At 50.5% G+C, this 12,692-nt stretch overlaps 1 protein-coding gene across 2 annotated transcripts in view; it reads left to right on the top strand.

Moving 5' to 3' along the window:
• The first annotated feature begins 2,001 nt into the window (after positions 1–2,001).
• The window catches only part of ADAMTS17 (ADAM metallopeptidase with thrombospondin type 1 motif 17), a 191,336-nt gene continuing 180,645 nt past the window's right edge, over positions 2,002–12,692 (top strand). The window contains exons 1-2 of one of the 2 annotated variants that reach the window (XM_075100679.1): positions 2,002–2,174; positions 2,845–3,209. In XM_075100679.1, coding sequence (XP_074956780.1) covers positions 2,105–2,174; positions 2,845–3,209 — 435 coding nt within the window. In that variant the 5' untranslated portion in view covers positions 2,002–2,104. The remainder of the gene's footprint in view (positions 2,175–2,844; positions 3,210–12,692) is intronic. The other variant, XM_075100680.1, reaches the window with a different exon arrangement.

Genomic DNA, 12,692 nt, shown 5'->3' with positions numbered 1-12,692 from the left:
TGCAGGTCCTCAGTTTTGCTCTTGCTGCTGACTGCTGGTAACAATCTCCACGTGCCACCACACTGGAGAAAGGAGGAGCTCCCCCGAGACCGCAGCAGGAGGTGGGACGCGTGCGTGCACTTGTGCCCGTATGGCGCTGCAGAGGCCCTGCGCTGGGTAGGTCTTGCCGAGGTGCTACGCCGGCCCGGCGCGTGTCGCAGGGTGTCCCTCGGTGCCCGGGAAAAGCACAGCTGGTGGGGCTGGGAAGGGCTGGAGGCAGCTCTAGGATTCTGGCTCTCAGACAGGCTCTCTACTTGTCACAGGAGCAGATCTCAAGTAAAACATGGTTCTTGTTGCCTGTCCAATGCCTGAAAGAGAAAAAAATGGTCTTAACCTGCTCAGCTCTCTTACCAGTCCTTTGCCTGGATTCAAACGGCCCTTTTCTTAGCACTGCCCCAGTCACCTGCTCTCACAGGGGTGAGCATCCAAATCCAATTCCCCTTGCCTGTGACTCAGAGCCATTACCGCTGTCAGTACAACTCTGGACAATTCTGGTGTAAGTGCTGCACTGCGATCTGCCAGAGTCATTCACACTCTTTTATGGGTCTTCCTTTGAATTCTTCTGCAATTTCAGTAACAAAGTCACAGATTTTTGCAGAGGTTTAAACTCTAGGACACCGCTCTGCTGGGCCACAGCAGTTTAAAGCTGCTAACATATTGGGTCTTTACAGCTTTCCACCACTCAGCCATGCCAGGAGAACAGGATCCGATCCAAAGCCCAACAAATGCAGCAAGAAATCTTTCTGCTCTTGGAAATCACCCTACTGCTTTCAACAGCCCCTGGACCAAGCTGACTTCTCCTGACCCCTGGGCAGCCGAGGACACACAGGATGTGGCCCAACTATCAGGTAGGAAGGAGCTCTTGTGGCTGCAGGATCCCAGTGAAATGGGAATTGGTTGCACCTGGGTGAGGATGTGACTGTCCCCCGCAGGTGGAGTGGCAGGGAAAGGGAGCTGGCAGGTCGCTTCCTCCTCATCTTCCTCTCCCAAGCAGCCCTCTTAACTAGCTGGAACAACCTGTCCTCCCTGACTGAAATTAGTGTCCCCTTCTTGTCTACCATTGTAAAAATAAATTTTTATATTTCCTGAGCTTTATGGGCTTTTTTCTTATTTTCATCCATGTGATGAGCGCTTCCAGGAGTATGTAAGATCATTGCCTAAAATCTTTGTGCACTCATGTATGTTGCCAACCTAATTTTTTCCCCTGATCTTCAGAATGCTGGGATCAATACTTCAGACGGCAGCGGAAAAGGCTGCAGGTAACGAGAAAATGAGAAAAATCTCCTTTCCCATGCGGGTGCCAGAGCAGGGGCACGGGCTGCCCAGAGAGGCTGTGGGGTCCCTTCCCTGGAGACATTCACCCCCCGCCTGGACGCGGCCCTGTGCCCCTGCTTTGGGGGTGCCTGCTCCAGCAGGGGTGGGACGGGGTGAGCTCCAGAGGTTTCCTTCCAGCCCCTACCGTTCTGTGATTCTGTGAAATGAAGGAATGGGTGAGTTTTTCAGGAAAGCTTCTGTGGCAGCACCTAAATTCTTTCAGTAATGGAGGAAAGGAGAAAGAAACGCAGAAACGCGATGGAGGCACCCCCCAGCCGGCTGCTTTCTGTCAGACCTGCCATGCCCCTTGCTAGAGAATGTCCAAGGGCTTCATGGGCACCAAAGCCTCGGAGAACTGGCTGCAGAGATGCCCACGGGGCATTTCATGGGCACGGGGCGGGGCGGGGGGGCGCGGGCCCGCGCGGGGGGGCGCGGGCCCGCGCGGGGGGGCGGGGCAGGAGAGGGCGCCCCCTGCCGGCCGCCCCCCCACCCACGTGCACCCCTCCCCTCACAGCCCGGCCCTCCGCCCAGCGCCTTCAGCTCGGCAGCCAATGGGAGGGTGAGGGGCGTGGCCGGGTGGGCGCCGGCGCCAATGAGGGCGCGGGGCGGTGGGGAGGGGCGTGGCCGGGCGCCCACCACGCCGGGGCTGTCGGCGGCGCCGATTACTTTTTCCGAGGGCGGGGAGGGCTCACTCCGGGCCGGGCTCCCGCCGCCGCCGCTGCTCCGCGCTGGGCCCTGCCGCTGCCATAAAATGTTTGACGGCTGCCTCCTGCCTCTCGTGTTTCCCTGCCTGCTGCTGTGGGGACTGGACGCCGGCACAGGTAGTGCTTTCCCTTCCCCTGGCTCCCGGCGCCGGGCGTCCCCTTCCCCGGCGGCGCTGACAGACCTCGCCGCCGGTCCGGTGGTGGCGGTGGGGCGGGCGGTGGGCGCCGGCCCCAGGCGGCAGCGTGCGGGCGCAGACCGCGGGGCACGCACCGGATCCCCTGCGTGGCCGCGGTCCCAGTCTGCAGGATGAATTGCTCCGGGCTTTTGTATTTTCTTTTCCTGTCCTCTCGCTGCTGCTGTAACGTTTCATGTGGAAAGCTGCTGACTGTCCTTGGCTGCGCCTTCGGCTTGCTCTGCTTTTCCCCTTCTCCCTGCAGATTTTTATTGGGGTTGGTGAAACGCGATGCTCGTGTCTGAGCTATATATTTTTTTTTAATGATACAAGTAGCTTTAGCGTTTGCTTTATTCCTCTCTTCCCCGCACGTTTTTGTCTCTAATACATGTGTGTATATATACGGAGAGGGAGAAATAAGCCCCTTTCCTCCGCTGGCTCCATTGTCTCTGCAGCCCGTTCGCCGCTCCCCGTGCATGAGCATCCGCGGGCTGCCCTTGCCCCGGCAGGACGGGGCGTCCCCGCGGGGAGGGTGGGGGGCCTGGCGGGACACCGAGACCCCGGCCGCCCCGTCGGGCCGCGGGCGCCTGAGCCTCTCTCCTTCTCGCCTGCAGCTGGCGGAGCGGAGCTGGAAGTGGTGATCCCGGAGCGAGTGGCGCTGGAGAAGATCCACCTGCTGCCGCCCGCCCTGCGAGGGGATCGCGGCGGCCCCCGGCGCCGGCGGGCGCTGCCGCGGCAGCGGGCGGCGGCGGAGGCCCTGCTGCTCCGCCTGCCCGCCGCCGGCGCCGAGCTCTACCTGCACCTCCGCCGCGACCTGCGCTTCCTCGCCCGTGGCTTCGTGGTGGAGCAGCGGTTCGGGGAGGCGCGGCGGGCGCCCAGCCCCCGGCGGCGGCCCCCGGAGGAGCGGCTCTGCTTCTACACGGGACACGTACTGAACCGCAGCGACTCCTTCGCCTCCCTCAGCACCTGCGCCGGGCTGGTACTGCCACCGCGACCCGCCTCCCCTCAGCGCGGGCCGCCGCCCCGACCGCCCCGCTCCCCGACCGGGAGCTGCCCGACCCCCCCGCCCCGCTCCCAGCCCGGCGGAGGCGGGAAGCGCCCGTTGTCCGTGCCCGCACCTCACCTCAGCGCGGGGCTCCTCCTGCCCGCCGTCCTGCCCGCCCCCCTGCCTCCCCTCGCCCTGGCGAGCGTCGCCGCGTCCCCCCCCCGACTTTCCTGTCAGCCGCCCTGCCCCGGGGAGGCGGGAAGCGCCCGTTGGGCCGTGCCCGCTCCTCACCTCACCTCAGTGCTCCTCCTGCCCGCTGTCCCCTGGCCTCCCCGGGCACTGCCGAGCGTCGCCGCTGTCCCCCTGTGGGTTTTCTGTCTGTCCCGGCTCTCTGCTGTGGGAGCTGCCCCAGCCTCAGCCCTCAGCCCACAGCATGCCCGCCCTGGGTGGGCGGTGGGGCCCGAGGACGCTGTAGAGGAGCGTGCAGGCTGATGGACACTCCTCCTGTCACTGTGCCCATGCCATTTGGCTGGTGGCTGGGTCCCACTGTGAGGAGTTGATCGCCTGCCTGTCTGTCTCCGTCCTCTTGCAGCTGTCATGGCCTCAGCAGTACAGCCTGGGGCTTCTTGGGTCTTCGGCTGGCCCTTTCCATCCAGCTCGTGCAATTGGTGTTGGTGGCTAAGGGCGTTTCATGGAAGCTGTGGTGTAGGGACACCTCTAGCATGGTCGGAGGAACCATCCCACTTGGGGATGCTTTTCCACCTCGGGTATCAGGATTTCTCCACCGATGTTGTAGCGTTTTCAGGTGGCTCCACAGGGCCTGGGATCTCCTCCGAGGGCCCTGATAAGAAGGGGTGATCCTTCATGGGACAGCCTTTGTGTTTCTCAGTGGTGAAAACTTAGATGCAAAAGATGATGGCGAATTAGTAATTATTCTTGATAACTTGAAAGTACTTCGGAAAGTCACCAGGGCATTCAGCGTAGACTCCCAGTGCATAGTCCTGGGATGTGTGCTTAACTTCTTGGTACAGTCCTGTTGATAGAGCTTTCGTCTTCAACTTTGCAGTAAGAAGCCCTTTATGTGCTACGCACTTGGGGCTTGGGCCTTCATTCCCAAACCATTTGAGGGCGCTGTGCCTCAGGTTTAAAATAAAAAAAAAACAGTGGCTCTGAGATGCTTCGTATTTGAGTGGCACTGTAAACTGAGCTGTGTACCACCGAGGGTTTTCTCAGAGTTTAAACTGGTATCTTTAGGTCAAGCTTTAAATCACTAACAGCTCTATGCTTTTGTCACTAGGCAGATTTTGTTAATCCCGTTCATGAAGTGCTGGGCTTCCAAAGATACCTACTCCGGCAGAGCTGAAAAGCACAAACAGGCAGAGAAGGAACCTTTTTAAAAAGAGGAATGTAGTTGTAGGCACAGTATTAACTGCCTGAGATCAGGGAATGGAGGAGGGGGAGTGAAAAAGATTGGCGATATTCCCAGTAGAAAAGCTGGAAAAGAAACAAGACTAGTTAGTCTTTGTTCATTACTCTGCAAATATGAGCGACAATACTGCAATATCTGTTTGTATCGTATGAATTCTAAGCGATGACTAAATGGACGTAACTGAGCTAGGTGAACTTGGGATCAAAAAGTGGCCAGTTGCAAAGCTGCTCGTTTGTGGCACCTCTGGGGGACCAAAGCCAGTACCAGCACATGTGTAAGAGGCAGTGTTGGCGAAGCACTGCTCGCCTTTGCCTGTGGATCTGGTCCTGGGAGTGCTGAGAGTGGTGTGGGCAGATGTCTTGAGAGAGATGTGTTTCTGCGTGTTGGGATACTCCTTTCCTGTTAAAGGAATCTGTTCATTTAATCTTCATTCAGATAATCACCAGGAAAGGGAAAAGGGGTCAAAGCAGACACACGCTACATATGAGTGAGTTAAGGTTTATAACACCCTTGTGAACAGAAAACTAGAGAACAGAAAAGTGTCTTTAGGACAAACCTAAACTTAACATGAACCTCATTAAAACCATTTTGAAACTGCTTTGCTAAATTGATCCACATCACCGTGTAGGCAGACCTTATTTTACCTAAATTGACCTTTTGGCTTAAGTCTATTCTTAAACATGAAACGTATTGGATTCTAGCCTGCTTTCAATGTTTATGCAGCCTTTTGCAGTGGCCACGCTAAATCAGCATACCTGTAGTGAAAACTATGCAAATTAGTGGTAAGATGTTTTCTGGGATCAGAGGGATTAAGAGTGTGCCTCAAATGATGTAGGAAGTCTTGAATCTGCCATGAATGGAACTGAAATCAGGTGACTGGAGCCCCAGTTTTTTGCCTCCTAGTCTGGCAATTTAAAATACCAAGACCAGCACTACAGCAGGTTTTGAATTTTCCAGTTGCTTCCTTAAGCTCTGTTTGCAGCAGAAAGAACAAGGCTTTGCCCTCATCAGCAGCACAGCTTCACAGGTGGGGTACGGACAAGGCCTGCATGCTGGGCTGGAAGGAAGACCTTGGTAGTGGACACCTTGCAGCCCACCTGTCCTTGTGCTTGTCTCCTGAGCAGTGCTACCACTGTCGTGGGAGATTTCCTGAAAACTGTAGTGTGGGAATGCTTGTTGGACTCAAACTGGATGATCAGGACATCTCATTCAGAAAAGCTGGTTGCTAAGAAGTAGAGTAGGTAATAATGCTGTATCCTGATCTCCAGCTGGCTCAGGCTTTGTTGTAACCGTATTCCTCAACCATGCCATAAATCACACAAAAAGTGATAAAAAATGATCAATGCAAGTGGAGTTCTAATTAAAACAATCCGTGCTGCAGCAGAATGAAAACTGAGCTACAATCAGACCGAGCAACTGCTTCCTGGTAACGATACCAGATTCCCAGTGTGGCATCTAAAGGTTGTATTTTGGTTTTTACACTCTGCTTGCAGATGCTGCTGTTAACCAGTGTGTGGTCTGTTGTAGTCTCCTGCTAGAGCTTGCAATTCCATCAGGAAGGGTAGCGACACTCCTGTAGCTATGTCAGGGTGTAGCACGTTTAGGACTGATGCACCTAAGGTCTCATCTGCACAGTTAAAGTACCGCACGTGAGGATACTCCAGCCCTCCTGTCCCTCTTGACAGGCTGGGAATTGCACTGTAGAGGAGAGGTACTACGTTCCTGAAAAGCGCTATGGCCTTCAGCTTGGCAGGACTGTATCCAGTCTGGAGAATGAAGTTGTGTAAACGCTTGGCTTCTGACCACACCACAGGCCTGAACTGTCCCGTGCTGGGCAGACTTAGGCCGGAGCAAAGTTCTGCAACTCGTCTGACCAGCACTAGAAGACAGTAGGCTGTGCAGGGGGTTGCCTCTTTTGGAAGGTTCCAGCTTTGTAAGGCCCCAGTGTGTGTGTCACCTTGAGTTATGTAGTGGGCTAAGGTCTCTGCTTCGAAGTCTGAGATCAATTCCTAGATGACATATGTTAGGTCTCCCTCCAGCAGGGAAGTTCCAGTTTCATCAGCACATCCCAGAACTACTCACCCCTTGCTTTCAGGTGCAATTTCACAGTCAGTGTTTTGACTGTTGCTCTTAGTGTGCCAGCCTTATTCTCTCTAGCAAAGTTTGGCAGAGCAGTGCTACCTTCTGTAAAGCTTTTTCGATTGAAGCCTGAGGAGCACAGTAAAGGCGGCCCTTTCAGCACCATGATTTGGGCTGTGACTGCAACAACACTTTCTCTGAGTCCTAGCAGGGCTTATCAGTCCTGTGGACCCAAGATAAGGGAGAAAGGCAGAGTCCTGTGCCCTTTGGGGAGGCTTCTTCCGCACTTGTACATTGCAGAATACTGCCTCAAGCAAAATGTGGGATTCCCAAAGACCTCCTTTGATGTATTAATTTTATACTTTCTTTTTTAATACTAGAGTCACTTTCACATGCTGAAGTGCTGGACTGCTATGCAGTATGTTGGACTGCAACCTCAGTACCTAACAGCTGGTGTAGGCTTTTCATGTTTCTTGCACCTCAGTTTTTGAAACAGTTACAGTTTTAAGAGGGTCACGGGTTCATGTTAAAATGAGCATTAGGTTTTGACTTAGAAATGAACTTGAAAAATCTTGCCTGTTCAGGAGCCTTATCTGAAAAAATCACTGGGATGTGTTTAGAGGCAGAGATTTAACTCTAAGTAACATCTCTTTTTCGTTTTGAAATCTGGAACCTCTGACTTTCGGTTCAGGACTGCTCTTTGGTCCATCTCTAGTTAAAGTGGATTGTCCTTCTCAGGTGAGCTAAGAGGAGAGGTTGTGGCCCCCTCCTGTTCAGGCTCATTCATTTAACTTTTTCACACCACATTTTCATCTCCTTTGAATTCAGTGAGACTCCAAGTGGATGATGTGCATTACAAGGGCTTATGGAATGAGGACAGTCATTTTCTCATCATAGGATGGAATAGACTAATTGAAGCTACACCCTAAGAAATACATGCTGGGAGCTGGGAAACCTTAAACGTTTTGCAATATTGTCTCATACAATCAACACAGAGAAGAAAAGGGCTTATTTTCTTCCAAGCTTCATGTACATTTACCTTTGCTGAACCTCCTGCATCTCCTGGTGAGCCTGTTGAGGTGTTTCTGAGTGGTGGCTCCTCGTTCTGGTGTGTCCCCTGCACTTCCCAGTTTGGTACCATCCATAGATCTTGTGAGGGTGTAGATGTAGACAAGCTTTGGCAAGTGTGGGAAAGAAGAGATGATAGAGCATCCCCTGGGACTTTGTGTCAGCCAGGTGTTTTCTTTTTGGGCAGAGGTGCTGTAAGTCTGGTGGAGGTGATAAGGGGAAATACTTCTTACAAAGTCATGACTGTGCATGTGGGTACTAAACAAGGTGGAATGCCAGAAATGTATTTTCCGGTTAGCTGCAGTTCCTGGGGAATTCTGCCCCTGCTCTTGCCCACAATGCTGTTCACCAGTGATGTTGTGGGACAGACACAAATGCTGTTTGGATGCATAGCTTCCTCTAGGGTCTCTGAACTCCCGCTGCTTTCCAGGTGGATGTAAGTGCCTACGCAGGAACTGGATGTTTCAGTGTGGTTTTGGATCTAATGTGGAAGGTCAGTCAGGGCAAAGGGAACTGAGTGGGTTGGACCGTGGGCTCCAGGGAACGAGCAACAACTCAGAGGACTCCTAGTGAAAGATTAAATCATATGTATCCTTGTGAAAAAGAGGAATAATACAGAAGAGGTCACAATTTGTTGCTTTTAAGTCTGACTCTGGTTGTAAACGGGAGAGAAAGCAAGAAAGATGGACCCTTCCAAAGAGTACTTCCCTCTGACGGTTTGTCCTGTTCCTTAGGTACTGTAGGATGGTGAATGGTGCCTTTGGAGGTGTTTGCCTTTCCTCATTGACTGTGGAGGGAGATGATGCCTGTTTCAGAGCAGACATCTGAAGCTCTGAGCTCAGTCCCTGTCCAGTGGTAGTGAGTGTTTTCTGCATGCAACAGGGTGGTGCTGCCCTTCAGGTGACTGCAAAAGCTCTGCTGCTGTGGGAAGCAAGGCAGTGCAGGCATGCTAGGATTATAAGACGATATGATTTCCCCCGAGGAAACCTTCAGCTCTGCTGAATTCTCTTGCCTGGGAGAGGAGCTGTCTGGCTTTCATCCATAGCTGGTCCTTGAGCTGAAAACTTAAACCTCTTAAAATGAACGTGCTGGGTTTTAGTGCTGGGATTTTCCTTCCCCTTCCACAGTGGTCAAAAGGGAGAGCACGCTGTGGTTTCGTTTAGGAGATTCAGAGGCCAAGGCAGGCTGGAACAGAGGTGCAGTTAGATATTCTTGGGCATGATCTGCTCTCATAACTGAGTGTAAACCTGAAGCGACACTGGAGCAATACCTAATTTAATGCTCTTGTTTTAAACTTGCTTGAATTGCACTTAAATAATAGCTAATGTAAAGATGAAGCTTGGTTAATAAGGACAGGACTAAAGGCCATATGAGGTTTATTAAACTGTGTGTATGTTGTTTTTTGTTCTTCACTTTAAATATTAACTTTCTTTGAACTTTGAGGAAATGGTTAAACTACGATTTACAGTGTAACAGTTGAGAAATTGAGAAGGGGTTGGAATTTGTCAGATGTTTAAAATGGTCCTCTTTTCAGCGTGTTCATATGTATGTAACTAATGAACACTTAGGAGCAAAAGAAAAATCTGTTAAAGATTCAGCATTTCACAGATCTCGTTCAAAGATGTTGTGAAAATAAAAAGGGCTGGAAAAACAGTGTAACTGTTGGAGAGTATTAATGTGTGGGAAGGTCCAGAACCACGTGCAGAGAACATTGAAGATTTGGGCTCCTGTCCTGAGTTAGCCCTTGAGCGGTTGTAGCTCCACCAGTACTGCCAGGGGACAGAGACAGAAGAGTGAAGCCAGCGAAGCAGGACAATGTGATTACAAATGCTATTGTGAGTGCCAGCAGTACCAGTCCCGATGTTACCATTGTAATTTAGTGATATGGTGTGAGGGCCTTCCTCCTTCCCCTGCTGTCACTTAGCCTGAGAAAAGCTCCCGTGGCAAGGGGCATAAGGTGCAGAAGAAGAGCGAACTACTGGTGGTACAAGTGTAGGTGGGGGAGTGAGCAGATTGCTCGAGTGACCAACGTATATATAAAACTTTGGATAAGAGCACGTGAAAATATTTTGGTCGTTTGGAGAACAGGGCCTTTTTTTGCTAGTGAGCATTGTTGAGCTGACTTTTAAAATCAGGAAATGAAATATCCTTAATATGAAAGATATGGCCACTGTTAAGCACAGTGGTGAGTGGGGCTGTAGTGGGAAGTGTGGACTGTTTATTTTAATCAACTTGTCAGTTTGGTTGCCTGCCCTTTTGAGGCTGAAACCATTCCAGCCTTTCCTGTTAGCTGAGCTATGTGATTCTGTCAGCTACATGGCCCTGTCATACTAACTGTAAAATCCAGGTTAGATTAATAATGCAGATGACAACGAGCTTCTACGCCCCTCTGAATTTTTGGGCTCCTGTTGACTCCTTTGTCTCAGGTGCTCTGGGCTGGTGGGGCTGGGCAGCAGCTGCTTTCCTGGGCACAAAGCAGTGCTGGGGTCTGGCACAGTGGCAGGTCCTGCTCCTATGGGCTCTCACAGTGAAAGAAGGATGACAGGGAGTATCCCAGCTTTTGATATCCATCTCCCCAGGCAAATGTGAATTGGCAGATTCAAAGCACTTTGTTTAATTGGAATGATTTCCAGAGATGTGGGAAAAATAGCTCTGACAGTTACATGGTCTTCTGTTTTACTTTATCTTCAAAATCCAGCTTTCTGCTGTCCCTGAACATCATACAGGCTAGAGAAGAAAAGCATAGAGGATTGGTCTAGTGCTGATGTCTGATACCTCATGCTGAGATTAGCACAGTATAGTATCTGGTAGGGATATCTAGAGGCAACACGAGGAATGCATTTCTTACAGAAACAGCAAAATAATGACCAGAGTATTCAAGTTACCAGGTCCAAAACATCTCATCTGGGCCAACAGGTTTGAGGACCCTTTAGACCCCAACTGGCAAGTTTAGGGAAAATTTTAACTCCCTAGGAGTATTTTACAAGCCCGATCCTGCAAATCCTTGCTGCTTGAAACTCTACTTGGCTTGTCAGATTAAACTTGAGATTGCTTCTTAACCTGTTCCAGGGTGAAGACGCATGGCTCTTTCCCTCCATAGGTTTCACAATTCCAAAGCAAATGTGAAACATAAGTCCTTTCCAATGGTTTAAATTATTTTCGCACTTGATGCCAGAAAGTTGGGATAATGTCGGGTGGTGATGAAACTGACTTCTTACATATTTTTGGCACCAACAAAAATGGTTGGCAGTGTTTCAGGAGCTCTGGTGTGGCTTTTAGTACCATGGCACCAGATTTACAACCCTGCTTCTAAATAATTAAAACCTATATTAAAAAGGGGGCTGGGGCTACCTCCCAGCTGGAAGATTGGAACAAGGAGGGGAAGTAGCGGAGAGCATCATAAAGGAGGCTGGAAGAATAAGTCACTAGAGCCTTGCTGTCTCTGAAACAGTTCTAACAAAGCCCAACTTTTAATTTAAATGAAGAGGCAGCCCTTTTGGAAACTCCAGGGCAGAGTGGGTCTTGTAAACTGGCATGCATTCTGTAGGGCCAAGAAATAATGTCAATTTTTCTTTGTAAATGGGAGCCCTTCTGGGAGGTGTCAAGGCATTTTATACTTAATCAGTGACCTTGAAAGACCTCAAAAGAGGAGTCCCTTTTGAGACAGGGGACTAATTGTTAACACTGTGCTTTGCAGCCATGGCAGAGACACTGATTTTTATTTTTTTTTCCAAGTGCACTTTTGAAATCAGTGACCATTTCTGAGAGATCCTGGTTTCCCCTGAATGCTGTTTAGTTAGTACGCTGTCAAAAGAGGAGAGCTCTCATTTCTGTTAGCAGAAATTCCTCTTGCTGGAAATACTAGGCCAAAGGGATTTCCTGGGTGTACGTGAGGACTGAATTTGGCAGGGAGGTGTGGAAATGTACAATATACAGTATGTATGTAATGTATATTATAAATCATATTAATACAGTCAGCTGTTGAATATATAGTATTTGCATGTACGTGCAGAGCATTTATTTGGATGGTTGCCTGGCTGGCACAGAATGCAGTGCGGGGGGGGGGGGGGGGGCGGGTAAAAAAATTTCTGGTCTCTCTTTATATGTATAGGATGGGTGTTACAGGTATGCAGCCTAGCAGGACCCCTTTGTAAGCTCCTGCACCTATAAGGTGTACCATAGGCACAATTTGATGCCTCCTGGTAGGCCAGGTGAGGCCTTCTGTTTGCTAGCAGAAGTTGGATCAGACCTAGAGAGCTCTCCCAAGGGGGAATATGGCAAAGAGCTGTATTTCAAGACTCCTAATTGCAATACAAACAATCATTGGATTAGTACAATGAAAAGTAAGAAAGAAACCCTCATTGTACATATTCGCTTTCTCCGGTGTGTTACAATCTGAGAGTTGATTACTAAACCTGGAAGCTTTGTTAAGTTTTAAGATGATATCTTTGCTTTCGCTCTCTTCCTTTTATGCCAGGTGAGGAGTGGAAAAGGCATAAAAGAACCTTAAAAACTTTGGATTGCAAGCAAAGGAGGGCTCTCCTGGGGCAGAAGCTGCCTTCCAAGGATGTTCTTGCCAACCCTGGTGTAAGGTCTGGATTTGGTGCAAGAAAGGCAGGAGTTTAGTGTGATGACCTGTAGCCTATGGAGCCTACTGTTAATTAGGCAGGGTCTCTGCCATCCTTGTGTTACTTATTCCAGAGATGGTGGAAAGGCTCGTAACTGGGAGGATACAACAGTGCATTCCTGGCTTGATGCCTGAAACCCAGCCCATGGCTTGCAGGGAGAGCAGCGCTTGCTATGTGGCCCCTGTTGTACTCAAGAAGAGGTATTTGGTCCCCATATAAAAAAACGTGGGTGGCTCTGCAAGTTATACTTACGACATCACTTCTCTTAGCATT

This window comes from Phalacrocorax aristotelis, chromosome 7 (genome assembly GCF_949628215.1).
Source record: "Phalacrocorax aristotelis chromosome 7, bGulAri2.1, whole genome shotgun sequence".
Classification (NCBI taxonomy): domain Eukaryota; kingdom Metazoa; phylum Chordata; class Aves; order Suliformes; family Phalacrocoracidae; genus Phalacrocorax; species Phalacrocorax aristotelis.
The sequence above is the reverse complement of the archived record's forward strand: the minus strand, read 5'-3'. Positions and strand labels throughout refer to the sequence as shown.